Source organism: Rana temporaria, chromosome 4 (genome assembly GCF_905171775.1).
Source record: "Rana temporaria chromosome 4, aRanTem1.1, whole genome shotgun sequence".
Lineage (NCBI taxonomy): Eukaryota > Metazoa > Chordata > Amphibia > Anura > Ranidae > Rana > Rana temporaria.
Window position 1 is genome coordinate 252,703,830 of NC_053492.1, and position 18,208 is coordinate 252,722,037.

At 42.9% G+C, this 18,208-nt stretch overlaps 1 protein-coding gene across 2 annotated transcripts in view; it reads right to left on the bottom strand.

Annotated features, from left to right (window-relative positions):
• CCNC (cyclin C) overlaps positions 1-17,888 on the bottom strand; it is a 33,284-nt gene extending 15,396 nt beyond the window's left edge. Inside the window, exons 1-7 of one of the 2 annotated variants that reach the window (XM_040350147.1) lie at positions 17,698-17,886; positions 11,706-11,812; positions 7,406-7,490; positions 4,198-4,267; positions 3,773-3,824; positions 3,227-3,282; positions 2,596-2,631 (exon numbers count right to left, since the gene is read on the bottom strand). In XM_040350147.1, coding sequence (XP_040206081.1) covers positions 2,596-2,631; positions 3,227-3,282; positions 3,773-3,824; positions 4,198-4,267; positions 7,406-7,490; positions 11,706-11,812; positions 17,698-17,729 — 438 coding nt within the window. In that variant the 5' untranslated portion in view covers positions 17,730-17,886. Of the gene's footprint in view, positions 1-2,595; positions 2,632-3,226; positions 3,283-3,772; positions 3,825-4,197; positions 4,268-7,405; positions 7,491-11,705; positions 11,813-17,697 lie in introns of both variants that reach the window. The other variant, XM_040350148.1, reaches the window with a different exon arrangement.
• Positions 17,889-18,208: the final 320 nt, after the last annotated feature.

Consider the following 18,208-nt stretch of genomic DNA (forward strand, 5'->3'; position numbering starts at 1 on the left):
AAATAAGAGACGCAGAGCTACAGTTAAAACTGGCAGCAGTCCAACCAGCAGCCGCACATTCTCCAAACAGTGAGTACAGCACAGCAGACGCAAGGAAGATTCCGTTTAGCGCTTTTAAAGCTTTTGATGAAAAGGACTGTGAGATTGATAACTTCCTGGCGGATTTTGAGCGACAATGTAACCTACACCGAATAGCTAGAGGAGAGTGGGTTGCAATATTGTCAGGCAAACTGTCAGGCAAAGCTTCTGATGCTTTCCGGACCGTGCCAGATCAGGATATCCATAGCTACGCCCGGGTTAAAGAAGCGCTCCTGGCTCGTTATGCAGTAACCCCAGAGTCCCACCGACAGAAGTTCAGGGACTCACGCAAAACCACGAAAGACTCTTATGCGGAATGGGCATGCCAGTTGTCCCTGTCGGCCTCTAACTGGGCTAACAGCAGCCAGGCCACCACCGCAGAGGACATTTTGCAACTAATGCTCCTGGAGCAATTTTACAATCACATCCAGACGGACGTCAAGGATTGGGTGAGAGATCGCAGGCCCATGACTCTACCAGAGGCCGCAAAGTTGGCGGATGAATATGCGGATACTCGCAAGACAAACCAGGTCACACCACGGGTACAACCCCCACAACCAACGGCGCCCTCACACCCACCAGCCGCTAGATACCAACCGCCTAACAGACCGATGACATATAGCCCTCGCTACCCACGCCAGGAGGACAACGAACAACGCTGCTTCCGGTGCAAACAGTTGGGTCACTTCAAGCAGAATTGCCCCATGAATGACAACACCAGGTCAAATTGGTCTCAACCTGGGTACCGCCCACCAGCAGCAGCCCATTGTGTAGACTCAGCTTGGGATCCCCAGGAGCTGGGTCAGGAAGAACCATTGGGCACCCCTTACGAAGCCCTCATGGTACAATCTGTTATTACGGACAACAGGGAACACCATTGTCAGCTGGTCATGGGTGACAGCCATGAGCCGGAGGGGCCTTGGAGGGAGCTGGGCAGAAAGAGGCACCGCCAGCTACCCTCCAAGAAGAAGAGGTCCTGGAAGTCATATAACCAGCGGACCTGGGAGGAGAAGAAGCGACTGGAGGAGATGGAATCGCAGCGGGCGCCCCAGATGCGGGCCGAGATGTTCGCCAAGGGCCCACCGGTGGCCCCTTACACCACCACCCAGTTCCTGATGATGAAGGACCACGTGGAAAGCCTGCAGGACATGAGCAAGCAGGATCTGATCCGTGAGTACATAGAGCTGGAGGAGTGCATAAGCCGCATGGAGGAGGAGAACAACCACCTGAGGTCACAGCGGGCTGACCCCCCAGGCTCCATGAACTGGAGATGGAGCTGGAGAAGCTCAAAGAGGAGAACCGGCGGCTGCGGAGGGAGCAGGGGGTGGCTGACCTTATGGGGCTCTGAGTCCCCTCTCTCCCCCCCCCCCCGGACTCTGAACACCAGTGCTACAGCACTTCAACAAATATAACTTTTTCTTTTTATGAATCTCCTGTGATTGTCACTTCAGAGCCATAACCTGCCCCCTCCCATAGCGGGACACCTAGACGGCGGCGCACAGACCCATTCGCTGTCTTCACACTGACTTCTGGTGACTTTGCAGATCGCACAAAGACTTGGGGACTGACCGGCGTGTGATCTGACGACCCGGTGACATACCTGAGTCTGAAGCAGTTGCCAAGGGAGGTCAGTCACGCCAAACGGAGTTAACCTCGGACTAAAAGCTCTGAACCCGTCAACCCTACTGGACCAGGGAAGGTCCAACCGGATTTGCCGGAGCAGGGAGCAAAAGGGGGGCCATTGTGATACATTTGCCTATATGTCTCAGTTTACTGCTCCCTGCTAGCCATGTCTGTAGAGGTAGAAAGGAATTTCATGTGTGATTCATTCCTCTGACAGGTTATTGAAGTGCTAATGTCCCCTCACTATTCTAAAGGTTAATTGTTGTGTAAAGAAGATCTGTGTTTACCCTTAAAAGATGTGTATTGTATCATCAGGCTAAATGATTAGAGAAGTAGTATGTTAATTATTCTGATTGCTTCAGTGTATTAATTAACTCCCCTGATGTCTTTATCTAAAGAAATGTGTCTGCATGGTCGGCTCCGACTTGTCTCCTATAATCTGTATGGGAAACCCCACTGTGTGAGGGGGGCGTTCCTAACAGGCTGTAACCACATATAAGCTGAGTTTTTGTGTCAATAAAGTGTCTTGGTTCCAGCATCCAGTCTTGACTCATGTGTGGGGAATCCTGTGATGTTCTTGTATGGAGAGGAGGGAATGCTTGACGGGGATATCATACCGATACCGTCACAAGTAGGAACTACTAAAAATTACTTTTTACCAGATACATAAAACAGAAAAAAAGTATTGATAAGGGATTCTCTACCAAAAATCTATGTTTTAATATATATTAAACACGTTAAAACACCTTAGGTTTTGATGGCGTTGTGTCAAATATACTCTGAGCTTTGACAAAGCAAGCAAAGAGGCAATTCTTTATTTCTGGATGATTACAATGGAGAAAGCCACCGTCATAGAAACCTCAGATATCTCAGTACACAAACTGCATTACTTACCATTAATTCTAACAGATAGAACTCACATTCCAGTATCTATTAAAACATAAAAGCACTGTATCAAAAAAGGATGGGGTGATTATGCAAACATGAAAAATAAAACATCATGCACACGGGTAGCTTCCTGAAGTTCTAAAGATAGAAAATAAATAATCTTTAAACCGTTTTATTGAAAAGATGCGTAGTAATAAGCTAGGATAAAATGGACAAATCTGGACATTTGATGTTAAAAAAAAGTGAGCAGGAGGGCTCTTTATTGCAGATGAGAAATGCAATGTCTCTTCTGCAATAAAATAAATGTACCTGCCTGTATGCACTTATCTGTAGAAAGTACACTGAGCTGTGCGCTCAGAATGACTGCCTGTGTGCTGGAATGACTTCTCTCACGCGCATGCGCAGGAGCGACATTATCCCGCAGCAGCCAACTAAACTGGCTGAAGACCAACACCCAAAAGTAGCTGAGGAGAACTGTTGAAGCAGAGGTAAGTACTGGGTCTTTAGTTCTGCTTTAAGTGACACAAACTGAGGGGATCAAGTGTGGCAATAATTGGGAAAAGCTAGTGTGATGGCTAGGACTCTATATGGTATTTAGAACAGACAGAAAAAATAATTACTGGCAGCATCTACTTACATGGTTCATCCTATAAGGAAACTCCTTTGGGAATGCATAAGAAAACCTAGTTTTTACTGTAAAAAAAAAGAAAAAAAATTCACCCACTATATCAGACTACAACCCACTGCCATCTGCACAAACACAAACATGCTCTCAAGTGAAAAAAAATGTTTTTCTCACACATGTAAATATAAAACAGTTATATATAAAAAAAAAAGTGATCCAGCCTGCCAGAAACTACTGTATGCATGTTCGATATACTATTGATAACTTATACACCCCCCCCCCCCCTAGAGTTTTCTGCAGACGGCCTCTAGTGAAGGAACCTTCTGAGTCTCTCTCATAGCTTTGCTTTCTGCATGTGCAGCGTAGTGATGACATCACTGCTACCTAAAAACTATGTTTGTAGATGCATTAAGTGCACCAAAGTAAAGTTTGGTATCCTTTGTACCTATTGAAGAGTATACTTTAATGAACACTTTTGTGCCTGGGATTTAGCTTTAAATATACTTATCAGTTACATTTTTCTTGTTTTAAGTAAAAAAATAAAAATAAAATACTTACATACAGAAGTAGCAGCAGAGATTAACCTTGTATTCGATACAACACCAAACTCCTAGAAGGCAGAATCATTTTGTTTAATGCTAAATTTAAATGGTATATTAATAAGAAGAACAGCCCCTTTAAACTGCCCAAATAAAACACGATAGGCACAGTAAGCATATTCATAGTAATTTCATTTCTATTATGGTATGTTTTATTTAATGTTCAAAATCTACGTGAAAAATTCTATGGTGCTTTCCCCATTTTAGCACTACGACTGTGGATTATATATTATGTATTTTAAGTAATTAAAATGAACCTGTGGCTGGTTCTTGGTTCCCAAAAATGGTTCCAAATTCTGCATGCTCATATCTTTAGATGATATTTACTGTGTGTCTGTTCTACTAATCAACAACCATGTGTTTTTCCTACAATTTCCTCCTTACCTCTACTTTGGATGCCAAAAACACACATGTTGGTGCCATTAACACAGGGTCTATACTTTTCAGTGAATACCTAATAAAGAGAAGAAGAAAAAAAAAAAAAAAAAACTCAAATCATGACATTTGTGACAAACTAGTATATCAATCTTTAAGCAAACTGTACATTGTTCAGTTGTATTATGGGCATACATTCCAGAGATAAATCAATAATTCTACCCCTTTACAAATCACTGGTTTGACCTCTTTTTTTAATATGCAGTTCAGTTTTGGTCAATTCTTTAGGAAAGATGTTGTTGAATTAGAAAGAATTCAGCAAAGGGAAACAAAATGAATAAGAAGGATGGAGGACCTCACCTTTGAAGATTGATTACATAAATTACAGCTATTCACTCTGGAGAAGTGGTACTTAAAGCGGAGCTCCACCCTAAAGTGGAACTCCCGCTGATCGGAACCCCCCCCCCCCTCTCCGGTGTCACATTTGACACCTTTTTAGGGAGGAGGGGGGTGCAGATACCTGTCTAAAGACAGGTATTTGCACCCACTTCCGGCCACACAGTCTCGGGCAGACTGCGGGCATGACGTCACCTCCACTCCCCCCGTTGTGTTCTGGGAACACTCGGCTCCCAGTACACAGCGGGAGCCAATCAGCAGGCGTAGCAAGACTCGCGCATGCGCCGTAGGGAAACGGGCAGTGAAGCCGGAGCGCTTCACTTTCTGGTTCCCTCACTGAGGATGGCGGGGGGGGGGGCAGCAGAGTGACGAGCGATCGCTCGTCCTCTGCTGCGGACGGCGATGGACTCCAGGACAGGTAAGTGTCCTAATATTAAAAGTCAGCAGCTGCAGTATTTGTAGCTGCTGACTTTTAATATTTTTTTTTTCAGCGGAGCTCCGCTTTAAGAGGCGATAGGATTACAATAAACAAGTTTATGAAAGGTGACATCAGTAATTGTAAAACTGTTTACAATGTAGGGTTACTAGAATGAAGATTTAACCTTTGATTATAGAAAGGGTTCTTTACTGTTAGAACAGTATGTGGAATGCTCTCCCCAGGAAGTGGTTCTAGCTGACAGCATACACAACTTTTCGATGTCTCTCTCAAGAAGCGAAACATACAGGGCTAGGGGAGTTGTTAAAGAATAAACATCACACACACACACACAAATCTCTTATTTTTTTAAAGCCCTATAAAACTATGGGCCAGATTCACGTAGGAACAGTGTCGTATTTTACGTCGTTTACGTATATCGTACGTGAATGGGGCTGGGCGTAGGTTACGTTCACGTCAAAAGCATTGAGCCGTCGTATCTTAGGGAGTATATGCGACGTGACTGAGCATGCGCGCGCATGCGCCGTTCTTACAGCCATGCATTTACATGGGGTCACGACTCATTTTAATACAACACGCCCACTACCTGCCTACTTTGAATTAGGCGGGCTTACGCCGGCCTGTTTACGTTATGCTGGCGTAAATATGGGAGAAAGTGCTTTGTGAATACTCAGCTTGCCTCTCAATGTTACGTCGGCGTAACGCATATGAGATGCGCTACGCCGGCTCAAAGATGCACCGATGTACCTGAATCTGGCCCATAGTATGTAAACATGTTTTTCGTTTATATTCTGTTAAAGTAAATACAATTGGAAACTAAACAAGCCACCAGCCCATGTACAGTACTATAAAAACATAAAAAGAAGCACAAATGTGAGCCGTAATATAAAACAAACATAATTTTATCAATACCAATCTGATGTTAAAGAGAGCTCGACCTGCAAGGGCCTGCCTGATTGCATACAAATTGAAACTCTTAAGGTTTGACCTCATTTTATACGGTTTTGGTAAATCTAAACACAAAAATCTGCAGAAAATCTAATAGTGTGTATGGGGCTTTAGACTTCAAAGCTATCCTTAGGCCACCCTTAGATATTTGGCTGTACATGGTACATTTACTGCTACCCAAGTCAAGATTAAAGGAGAAGTTTTGCTTTTACAAAAAATAATAATAAATGCACATCTTTTTGAAGGTAAAAAATGTGCATTTATGTATTTTTTTTTTTTTTTTTTTTTAGGCATTGCACTTGGATCCTGCAGACCCTCCGTACACTGTCTGCCCATACCTTTGATACATTGACTAGAAGATCAATTAACTACAGGAACGCTCACCACTGCCCTCGCAGTTCATTGAGGACTACAAGCCAATGGTAGATGTAATTAATTTATTCACAGAACTCTGTTTTTAAATTCTGGCAGAGGGTGCCGGGAATAGATCCCCCACTCGCGGTCACAGGGAGGGGGGAGAGGGGGCAGAAGCTGGAACATGTTTAGATGTTCCACCCTAAATACATGTGAAACACGTAACATGTTAAAAAAATGAACTTATTCTTTAAGGTTTACCCCCAACCTTTCAATCAGCATGCTATTGGGCAGTAGGAGCTCTGGAATCTGACAGCTGAAAGATAAGGGCGTGACTTAATATCAGGAATGGGTGGGGCACAAAGCCAGAAATAGAGGCCCCATGTACAGTATAGGCTCAGTCTAGGATTCGGACACTGCACAAGGACACAAAGATCAATTTGATGACCCACATGTACAACAACAACAAGGTGCCATCACTTTAACACTGTGGTTACTTGTTGACTTTAACACTAAAGTTAAATGTTATCACCTACAAATTTCCTGCAATCAGCATAGATTTCACTGGGTTATCACATAAAGCTCACCCATGATTGGCTGCCCTATTTTGAGAAAGCGCTCTACATACATATGTGTTTTTAAACACAGCTGTTGTCACCAGTAACCTACTTAAAATACCATTATTTCCTTAGTTGTTACCTGCATCCTTCTCATACAGTGTCATTTTACTTACTAACCCATTCCAAGGCCATAAATTAGAAGAATGTCAGCAAATGTTACTAACAACAGAACTCCACAGTTTTTTCACCAATGACATGTTTTTTATTCATGTCATTTTTATAAGACACCAGATGGGTATACATTTTGTTCTTTGCCTTGTTTAACTTTGATCAGTTATCCCTACAGAGATAGATCACTTGCCATGAGCAACAAGAGGCATAGCTTACAAGCAAAGTGATTTTGTACTTGATGAATCAGTAAAGTGCAGACTACCCCCTAGTTGGCTGCAAATTAAAGCAGATGGACAGCAGATAAGCAGGAAACAGAAGTGCAAGTGAGAAACAACTATGCCTTAGAACTTACCTTGCATAGAATCTTTTAAAATAAACAGTGGCAGTAGCTATAACTTGTTGTCTTAATTTAAGGTGTTCCCCAAAAGCTTGGATCACTGCAAAAAAATAAATGGCAATATAAGTAATTTGCAAAAAAAGGTATGTTAGTCACGTCACTATCCAAGAAGGCACAACAGCGCCTATTTATATTTTCTCTGCCTCCTTAAAAAAGCCAGTCTCCTGTCACCCATCCTTACGACATTCTATAGGGCAGGGTTTCTCAACTCCGGTCCTCAAGGCACCCCAACAGGCCATGTTTTCAGGATTTCACTAATCAAATCACCTTTGAAAATTAACAGAAAATTAACAGAAAATTAACGGAAAGCCTGAAAACATGACCTGTTGGGGCGCTTTGAGGACTGGAGTTGAGAAACACTGCAATAGGGGAACCATTGAGAGCATGCTGACCAGCCGCATCATTGTCTGGTAAGGGTACTGCAGTTCTGCTGACCGCAAAGACCCTGCAGCATCTAGTGAAGATGACTGAAAAGATTATTGGCGTCTCTCTCCCCTCCATCCTGGACAATTTACATACACAATGCTCCAGAAAAGCTGATAGCATTGTGAAGGATCCTACCCATCCCTCCCACAGTCTCTTCCAGTTTTTGCCATCAGGTAGAAGGTACCAGAGTATCAAAACCATGACCATCAGACTGCTTAACCGTTTCTTCCCCCAGGATGTGAGAGCCCTCAACTCCAATCCTCTTTGAAACCGCTTCTACAACCTCCTTTTTACTCTTGAATATGCACTAGACACGTTTATAAACACTTGCTGCTACAAATACACAGTATAGGTACAGTTACCAGATGTGTATAGGTTTTGTTTTTTTAGTTCTTCGCTGCGTTTTATTCTTTGTATATTTATAATTTTGTTTAATTTGTATGCAGCACCTTGGCCCTGCGAGATATGACATTTCGTTCTACCGTATGTCCTCGTGTAGTAAAATGACAAGCTTGACTTGACTATGAGAGCGCTCAACAGCACTTCACCATTTGTATGAAAACTACAAGCCGTTAGTCGCAATAGCTGACGATAATTGTAGTCCATTTATTCACAGGAAACCGTGAATGAATGACGTGGCTGTGTGGGCGAAACCGTGCGCAGCTGTGCAGTTTTAAAAACGTGACAGCGGGTGCGGGGAGAAGATACCCCACCCGACCTCGAGAGAGGGGGGGTGTGAGTGAGGTAGATGGTTAATTGGGGGGTGCATGCTGAACGTGTTAAACCCTAAATACAGGTGTAACATGTTCAGAAAGGTGAACTTAGACTTTGAAGGCATAGTTCACCATTATCAAAAATTGCCTATGCAGATGGGGGGAATCTTTAGATAAAAACAGCTGTGCAACTTTGACCAAAATAACGCCCTTGATTTAGGTATTTATCTATCTCATAAAGCCTAACTGGAAAACTCAAAGGATACTGCGAAGGACGTAACTAAGAGGCCCAACTGTTACATTTCATCTTCATCATTACAGGAGCAAGTCCTTTCATGTGTTTTTTCCCTTTCCTGATGCAGTGGCTCTGAGCTCAACATTGGATACCTCATTCCTGTGATGGTGAAGGTGAACAGTAAGAGCTGGGCCTCTCTTAGCAACATCCTGGAAGTTTTCCAGTCAGGTTTCATGAGGCACCTAAATGGACACTGGGAAGGGCACTTATTAAAATTTTGGTCAAACCTGCACAGGTTTGTTATTATCTGCAGACACCTTGTATCTGTATAGGCATTTTCTTTTGGTAAAGGCGAACCAACCATTTAAAAGCTGAATTCTGGGGTGACCAATAAAATTAAACTCTCCCCCCTCCCCAATTCATATACAAAATATAATGCTAATTTATAATGCTAATAGTGTCAAAAGTGTCCGATATGTCCACCGCAACGTCACGATAAAAAAAAAAAAAAAAAAAAAGCCATAAATCTATCCCCCATTTTGTAGACGCTATAGCTTTTGTGCAAACCAATCAATATACACTTATTTCGATCTTTTTAACAAAAAATACGTAGAATACATATCGACCTAAACTGAGGGATTTTTTTTGGGGGGGGGGATATTTATTATAGCAAAAAGAAAAAAAAACAATATTTTTTTATCAAACTTCTATCACTCTTCTTTTGTTTATAGTGCATAAAACCGCAGAGGTGATCAAATACCACCAAAAGAGAGCGATTTGTGGTGGAAAAAAAATCATACAAATTTAATTTGGGTACAGTGTTGTATGACTGCGCAATTGTCATTCAAAGTGTGACAGTGCTGAAAACGAAAAATTGGCCTGTGCAGGAAGGGGGTGAAAATGCCCAGTATTGAAGTGGTTAAACATAAATGAGTGCAAAAAAGTAGCTGTTCATCCAGGCAGACCTCTTGTCTGCTAAAAATTTCCTGTGCTTTCTGCCTCCTTTCTGTTATCAGCACTGCCACCTGCTATCTCCAGAGCACTCCCTCTGTTATGGAGAAGAGGTGTTATGTAGACCCAATACACTCTCTAGGGTGAGAACGCTGCTCCGTACAATTATCACTGTAGGACAAGAAGTGTGTTTATACAAAAATGACTAGCTTATATAAAGGGAAAATGCAAGCAAAAAGTAAAATTAATACAGCTACCACATCTAAGGACAGGTAAGCTGCAATACTATCATGTTTTGTTTTTGTCTTTAGATTCGCTTTGACCCTAGGTTTCATAGGAGCTCTTCCTCCCTCCAGTGCTGGCCCTCAATATCATCACATACTATGCAGGACAAACAATTATCAGTGATCCTGTATTGCATGCAATGAGAAGAGCAGAAATGCAACTGGAGAAAAAGAAGAGCAGCGTCTGTGGACTGGTCATCACTACAAGAACCAGTGGTGATGAAGACTGCAGGACCATGGAATTAAAGTGGTTGTAAGAGAACTACATATATATATATATATATATATATATATATATATATATATATATATATATATATATATATATATTTTTTACAAATAGCTACGACCAACCTGTACTAGGGTCTCCCATCAGAGTTCCTGGCTCTTCCTCTCTTGCTGGTGTCCCTAATAGGAAGACAATTGTGTGGGCTTGCTCCCAGCCCCTTGTGCGTGTCCAGTGACACAGACAGCTGGACTTGGCCATGCCCCCCACCCTCCTCACAGGAGTTGACTGACAGAATTGGGAGCCAATGGCTGCCACTGCTATTGATCTGCCCCGGGAGGAGGGACAGAGCCAGGAGAGCCACAAATTTCATAGAATGCATTAAGGTAAAAATACCTTGGGGCTTTAGAACCACTTTAAGGAGAGTTATCTATTAAATCCTGCATCTGCTGGTAGGAGAATAATATATATATCACACACACACACACACACGTACGTACACACACACACACACATATGTATTCCAATTAATTTTGTGGCTGCTTCTGTTGTGTTAAACATAATATCCATCATTTCTATTACCGTATAAGACGACTTTTGGCATGTAAAAAAAATGCCTTAAAACTCGGGGGTCGTCTTACACGCCGGGTACCTGTGTGTTCAGGCTGCGGGCATCCATTATTCAAAAGATGCGCTCCTCCATGCTGTTCCGTGATAGGCGGAACACTCATTTTCCCAGCAGAGCCTCTGTTTCAGTGTTCCGCCTATCACGGATGCCTTCTCATCCTCGGTCTGGGACGAGAGGACATCTGTGATAGGCGGAACACTGAACAGAGGCTCTGCTGGGAAAAAGAATGTTCCGCCTATCACGATCACGGTCAGCAATGGAACAGTGGGGCACGTGTAATGGCACAGCGGGGCACGTGTAATGTAATGGGCACAGTGGGGCATGTAATGTAATGGGCACAGTGAGATTTGAGAAAAGCTGAAAAAAGCCTGTTTCTGTCAGCGGTTGTTCCTGTCAACGGTTGTTCTGGCTACCCCTCAGCTTCCAGACAGACTAGTAGGATGGGGGGGTCGTCTTATACGGTGAGTATATCCCAAAACCAAAATTTTAGCTGGACAAATAGGGGGTTGTCTTATACGCCCAGTTGTCTTATAAGCCGGCAAATACCATTTCTTCTGCAGTCTGAGTGGACAATATTGGAACAGGTACAAGAATAGTCTACAACTAAAAAATAAAATAAAAAATTCCAAAAAAATGGCTGCTTGTGAATATCCTTCTCAACATCCCTTCATTCCATTACTTCAACAGCTTACTGTAACAGTGCCTCCCACTGCCTCACCATATCTGCACCCTCTGGATTCAGTTACACTTGTATTAAATCTAACATGTTTATGATAGACACATACTGCTTACCGTTTGTGAAAAATATCTGCAGCTTCCAATACTCTTCTTCTGTTAGGAATTTAAGGTCTTTTTGGCGCTCCTTTAATAAATCCTGTTTATCCAAAATCCATTGTAAACTACAGAAAAAACACACAAAGCTGCATTATATTTGGGATGTATATTATGGCTAGAGGAAAGCATCTTCTGCTCACATTGTCATGTTAGCATTATGCTTGCTGATAAATTGTTTGCAAGGCAAGGGGGCACAGCATAACACATTGGGTTCTTAAAGGCGATTTTATTTGTCATACTTATAAGTGAATAGATACATTCCATGTCATACAGAGCTTATAGACAAATCACAGTCAAATCATTGGAATGTGTTAGCAAAAGATTACGTTATGAAGGAGTAAAGCATTACACAGCCAGATTAAGGCTGGGTTTACATATGTGCAAATTGGATGCGTTTTAACCGTGAATGTGACCGGCTCTCGATGGTGCCGGTTCACACATGTCCAGAGCACCCGCAGTACGGTTTTGAAAAGGGTCTTGTGCGTTTTTGGGTCAGGTTCAGGCAATAATTTGCACCTGAACCGGTGAACAGAAAATGCACTGGACTCCTGACTGCAAACCCAGCCTTAGTGTAGCTGTTTGGAGTGACAGTGTTCTTAGTTGTATGACATCTATATATGTATAAAATACAATACAAGGAAAACAATACTATGCAGTAGTAAAAACTGAAAATTAGATTTCTCGCATGAAGCAGATCCCCTGCATTACTACTATGTTCCTAGTCTCATAAGCCCAGTAGGGAACCTTAAGTCAAAGTATTGGTTATGGAAGGATGGGGGCGCTTTTTTTTATTATTTTAATTGTTTTACACTGTCCCTTTCATATTTTAATCACTTTTATTCCTATTACAAGGAATGTAAAAATCCCTTGTAATATAAATAAGGATGACAGGTCGTCTTTATGTATCAAGGACCACAAATCTCTCACTTCAGCAGGAGTAACTTTTGAGGCTCTCAGCCTCGAATGACTCACTGATTATTGGTACAGTGCTGAGAATATAGGACAACTGGGCATGTGCAGAGCAGGAGGAGACAGTATATTACTGGATTTAAAAATATAGGCACTTATTTTTAATGTTTTATATAGCTATACCTGCAAAAGGGACCAGCCTTAAGTGATCTAGCAGGACTTCATTTTTCGACTAATGTTCCACTTTACTTTTAGTGCACACAAACATAATAAACTACCAAATTCTTTGGTAAGATATAATAAATCAGGTTGTGTAAATATATACAGTGCATCCGGAAAATAGTCACAGCGCCTCACTTTTCCACATTTTGTTGTTACAGCAATAATCTAAAAATGGCTTAAATTCATTATTTTCTACAAACATTACCCCATAATAACATGAAAGAAATTAGTTTGAAATCTTTGCAAATTACAAATAATAAAAAAAAAAATCCCTTTGTTCAAAACTTTGTTAAAGCACCTTTGCCACCAATTACAGCCCCAAGTCTTAGGAGTATGATGCTACAAGCTTGGCACAACTATTTTTGGTCAGTTTCTCTCATTCTCCTTTGCAGGATCTCTCAAACTCCATCAGGTTGGATGGGGAGTGTCGGTGCACAGACATTTTCGGATCTCTCCAGAGATGTTCAATCGGGTTCAAGTCTGGGCTCTGACTGGGCCACTCACAGTTGTCCCGTAGCCACTCCTTTGTTATCTTGGCTGTGTGCTTGGGGTTGTTGGCTTGTTAGAAGATGAACCTTTGCCCCAGCCTGAGGGCCACAGCGCTCTGGAGCAGGTTTTTCACCAGGGAGGTCTCTGTACATTGCGGCATTCATCTTTTCCTTGATACTGACTAGTTTCCCAGTTCCTGACGCTAAAAAACATCCCCACAGCATGATGCTGCCACCACCATGCTTAATTGTAGGGATGTATTGGACTGTGCGAATTGTAGCCTCAGTTTCCTGTTCAGGAGTGAAACCCAGTGTGATCTTCTTCTGCTGTAGCCCATCTGCTTCAAGGTTTGATGTGTTGTGCGTTCAGAAATGGTATTCTGCATACCTTGGTTGTAACGAGTGGTTATTTGAGTTACTGTTGCCTTTCTATCATCTCAAACCAGTCTGCCCATCCTCCTCTGAAATCAACAAGGCATTTTCATCAACACAACTGCCACTCACTGGATATTTTCTCTTTTTTGGACCATTCTCTGTAAACCCTAGAGATGGATCTGCGTGAAAATCCCAGTTGATCAGAAAATACTCAGACCAGCCCGTCTGGCATCAACAATCATGCCACGTTCAAAGTCACTTAAATCCCCCTTCTACATTCTGATGCTCAGTTAGAACTACAGCAAGTCGTCTTAACCATGTCTAGATGCATAAATCCATTGAGTTGCTGCCATGTGATCGGCTGATTAGCAATTTGTGTTACCAAGCAATTGAACAGGTGTACCTACTAAAGGGTTCAGTAAATGTGTGTGTGAATATATATATATATATATATATATATATATATATATATATATATATATATATATATATATATATATATTATTTATATTATTGTTTAATCCTGCTGGTGCTGATAAATGAAGAAAGAATTCTTCTTCCTTCTCACAGCAGCTTCTCTCCCAGACTCTCCACCGCTGGGCCGCAGATATTTTATAGAGATGGCCAGTAGAGCTACACGATTAAAGGGTCACTAAAGGAAAAAACATTTTTTGGCTGAAATGACTGTTTACAGGAGACATAAAAGTTAACTGATTCCTTTTAAAAATGATTACAAATAGATAAAAAATCAACCATATAATGTGCCTGTAGGTTAGTTTCACTTTTAAACTGTTTTCATGTTCCTGTGAACTAGAGAGAGACACAGAACAAAAACAAACAAATCTAGGGCAGTGTTTTGTTTTTAAAATGAATCTGATTGGTTCTGTTAAGTTTTAGACACACAGTAATGACAGCTTAGACGTACAGTGAAAAGCTCCCAGTACCATGGTTATAAGGAAACAGGCAACCAGGAAGTGTGGAGATCACAGCAGAATTACAGCTACTTCAAAGCAAAAACGAACAATGAGGACATGAAACCAGGACTGCAGTAAGGTAAAGGAAGCTATTTAGCTAAAAAATAAATTCCTTTAGTGATCCTTTAATGGTTACAAAATCACAATCTCGATTCAGCCCCCCACACGATCTCTATTCAGCATTTACACAGTTCATTCATGTAAGTGCAGAGATGTTCTCTACTCAATCAGAGCGGTCAAAGAAAAGGAAAAAAAAAAAAAAAAACAGCAAATGTTTATCAACATTGTCAGCGCTGGGTGAAAACTATAAACAAAATATCTTTTAGTTCTTTTAAATCAAAGGAACAAACTTCAGTTTGTAAATCAAGTCAGTTTAACCACTTAAAGTGGAGTTCCATCTATCTAAAAGCCAGCAGCTACAAAAAGTGTAGCTGCTGACTTTTATTAAACCTACACACTCACGGGCCATCGATGTGGGCGGCTGGGCGCACAACGCCTTTGCTCCTCTGCAGTGTCGACATTGTAACTTCACAGCCAGGTTCGCAGTGCGCATGCATGAGCCGCGCTATGCGTTGTGAATGGCCGGGCAATCTTCTGGGACCTGTAACGTGTCCAGAAGATTGCAGGGAGAGATGAACTTCACTCTGGTGCCGCTGCAATCCCCCCCCCAAAAAAAATAACATGCCAAATGTGACATGGCCAGGGGTCACCAGTACTTAAAGCGGAACTTCCATTTTTGGGTGGAACTCCACTTTAAAGATTAAACCTTTTTCTGATTCTTGTTTACAATTTAAAAATCAGTATTTTCTGCTAGAGAATTAATTAGAACCCCCAAACATATATGTATATATATTAGCAGAGAGCCCAGTGAATAAAATGGTGGCTGTTGCAATATTTTCGGTCACATGGCATTTCTGCAGCGGTCTTTCAAATGCAATTTTTCTGGGAAAAAACACACTTCAATGAATAATAAAAAAAAAAAAACCAGTAAAGCGAGCAACAATTTTTTTGTCTAATGTAAAAGATGATGTTACGGCGCGAGAATCGCGATCTTTATTCTAAGCAAAAAATAAATAAATTGTGATTCTCATTTTAGCCAGAATCGTGCAGCTCCAATGGCCAGCGAGACTAGACCTCACTTTCATAAACCGACCATCTGCTCGCCCTGGTTCACACTGACAGCGAGAATGAAATGGTGCGAGTTCAGTCTATTTCATTCGCACAGTTAGTCCCGACTTCGGGGGCGATTTCAGAGACCTCTGTGTGGGTCTCTGCAATGAGGTCTATTGAAAAATTGCACCCCGAAGTAGTCAAAAGTAGTACAGAAAAGACTTCTGGGAATTGCGCGGCATCACACCGATTCAGCAATAGCCGCTGATTTGGCATGTCGAATCGCATGCCAAATCGCTGCAAGGAGAACCAGGGCTAAAAGTGAACAACAGAAGGGTGTGTCCTGTGATAAGAAGCGAACATGTTTTCTGCTCCTCATCTCAGCTACATCAATTAGCACACGAGACATAGGCTGCGATCATCTGGACCTTGGCTTTTCTCTCCATCATAAATGGACACCTAAGTTCAGACTTGTAACTGAAAAGTGGTCCAGATCACTTTTTGCACATGCTATCAGGAGTTAAGGAGGCAATCCTAGCTTATTTATTTATTGAATGACAGTTTTCAATGGGACTACTAAGCCGTCGCCACTGCCACCACGAGCCAAACGCCTGATAGTGCAACAGCCTGTCACCTTGACACGTCACTTTAAATTTGCTGTGATACAAAGTGTGCAAACAGCACTCTGACGGTAAGTGGTCACAAGACGGCAACTCAGTCAACCCCTGACCACCCATGTAAAAGAGGCCTAGGAAAAGCCTTCCGGACTTTAATGATGAGGTGGAGGAGTGTGTGTGGTACCCAGGGGGCGCTGATAGAAATCATGGGGCTCCGTACAGCCTACCTGACGGGCACCCCTTCAGCTCCACCCCTGGTCCCTCCTTTAGCCCCACTCTGGCTCCACCCCTGGCCCCTCCCCAGATGCCATATTGTGCTGCAGACAGTGCCACTTATTCCATGCCTCCTGCCAAATTGTGCTGCAGACTGTGCCACCCATGCCGCCAATGCCGTAATGTGCTGCAGACACTGCCACCCATACCGCCAATGGCATAATTCTACTGGCAGCATAGGTGGCACTGTCTCTGCAGGCAGCACATGCGTTATGACATTAGCGGCATGGGTGGCACTGTCTGTAGCACATTACGGCATTAGTGGCATGGATGGCACTGTCTCCCATGCTGCAATGTGCTGCAGACAGTGCCACCCATGATGCTAATGCCATAACGTATATGCTACCTGCTGACAGTGCCACCAATGCCATATTGTGCTGCACACTGCCACCCATGCCGCCAATGGCATAATTCTACTGGCAGCATGGGTGGCACTGCCTCTGCAGGCAGCACATGCGTTATGATATTAGCGGCATGGGTGGCACTGTCTGCAGCACATTACTGCATTGACGGCATGGGTGGCACCGTCTCCCATGCCGCAATGTGCTGCAGACAGTGCCACCCATGCCATATTGTGCAGCATGGGTGGCACAGTCTCTGCAGGCAGCACATGCATTATGGCATTAGCATCATGGGTGGCACTGTCTGCTGCACATTACGGCATAGGCACTTTGGCGGCATGGGTGGCACTGTCTCTGCAGGCAGTACATGTTATGGGCAGACAAAGACACCTATGCCACAATGTATATGTGCCATTACCAGAACCAATGCAAATAGAGTAACGCAGTGTTACTAGAGGTGCCATGCTATAAATAAAACAGTGGTTGTAGTACTGGCCTATCAGCGGCCCTGGTGGTACCCAGTGCAGGAGGTAATGTTATGGGACCGGAGAAGAACACACATAATAATACTGAGCACAGCTTCCAGTTCTAGGAGAGAAGTTCTCAGTCTAGGGGATAGCCCCTCCCCGGTCACTACTCACTAGTGAGAGCTCTGCCAGAAATTCCCCGCCATCAAACCTCAACCGGCAGCAACACGTCTGAGCGGAACCCCCGGACTGGTGACGTCACCCCGAGCTTCTCTCCGCCGGTCCGCGCCACAACACGGCTCCCTACAGCTACTGTACAGGAAGCTAACCGGTGTGCAACCCGAATACGATTCCGACTGGGAACTAGTGACACCCGGAACCAAAAACTACTGACGGGGACGTGTTCACTGGGTGTACTGTATTGCTGCTAAGGGGGTGGAAGAGAAAGTTTCTGTGTTTGTGAGATAGATAGATAGAGATTCTTTGTTTCCCCTATTGTACAGAAGAAATGTTTGATAGTGCCTTTTTGTTTGCTTGGAAGAAAAGTAGCTGCAATGCTGATGTGGATCAGTTTCAATAAGCCAATAAAGTGATCAATAAAGGGCTTATATAAGACCACCTCCATGCCGAGGCGGTTTTCAGGCATTTTAGAACTAAAAATAGCCTCTAATTAGCGCCTGAAAAC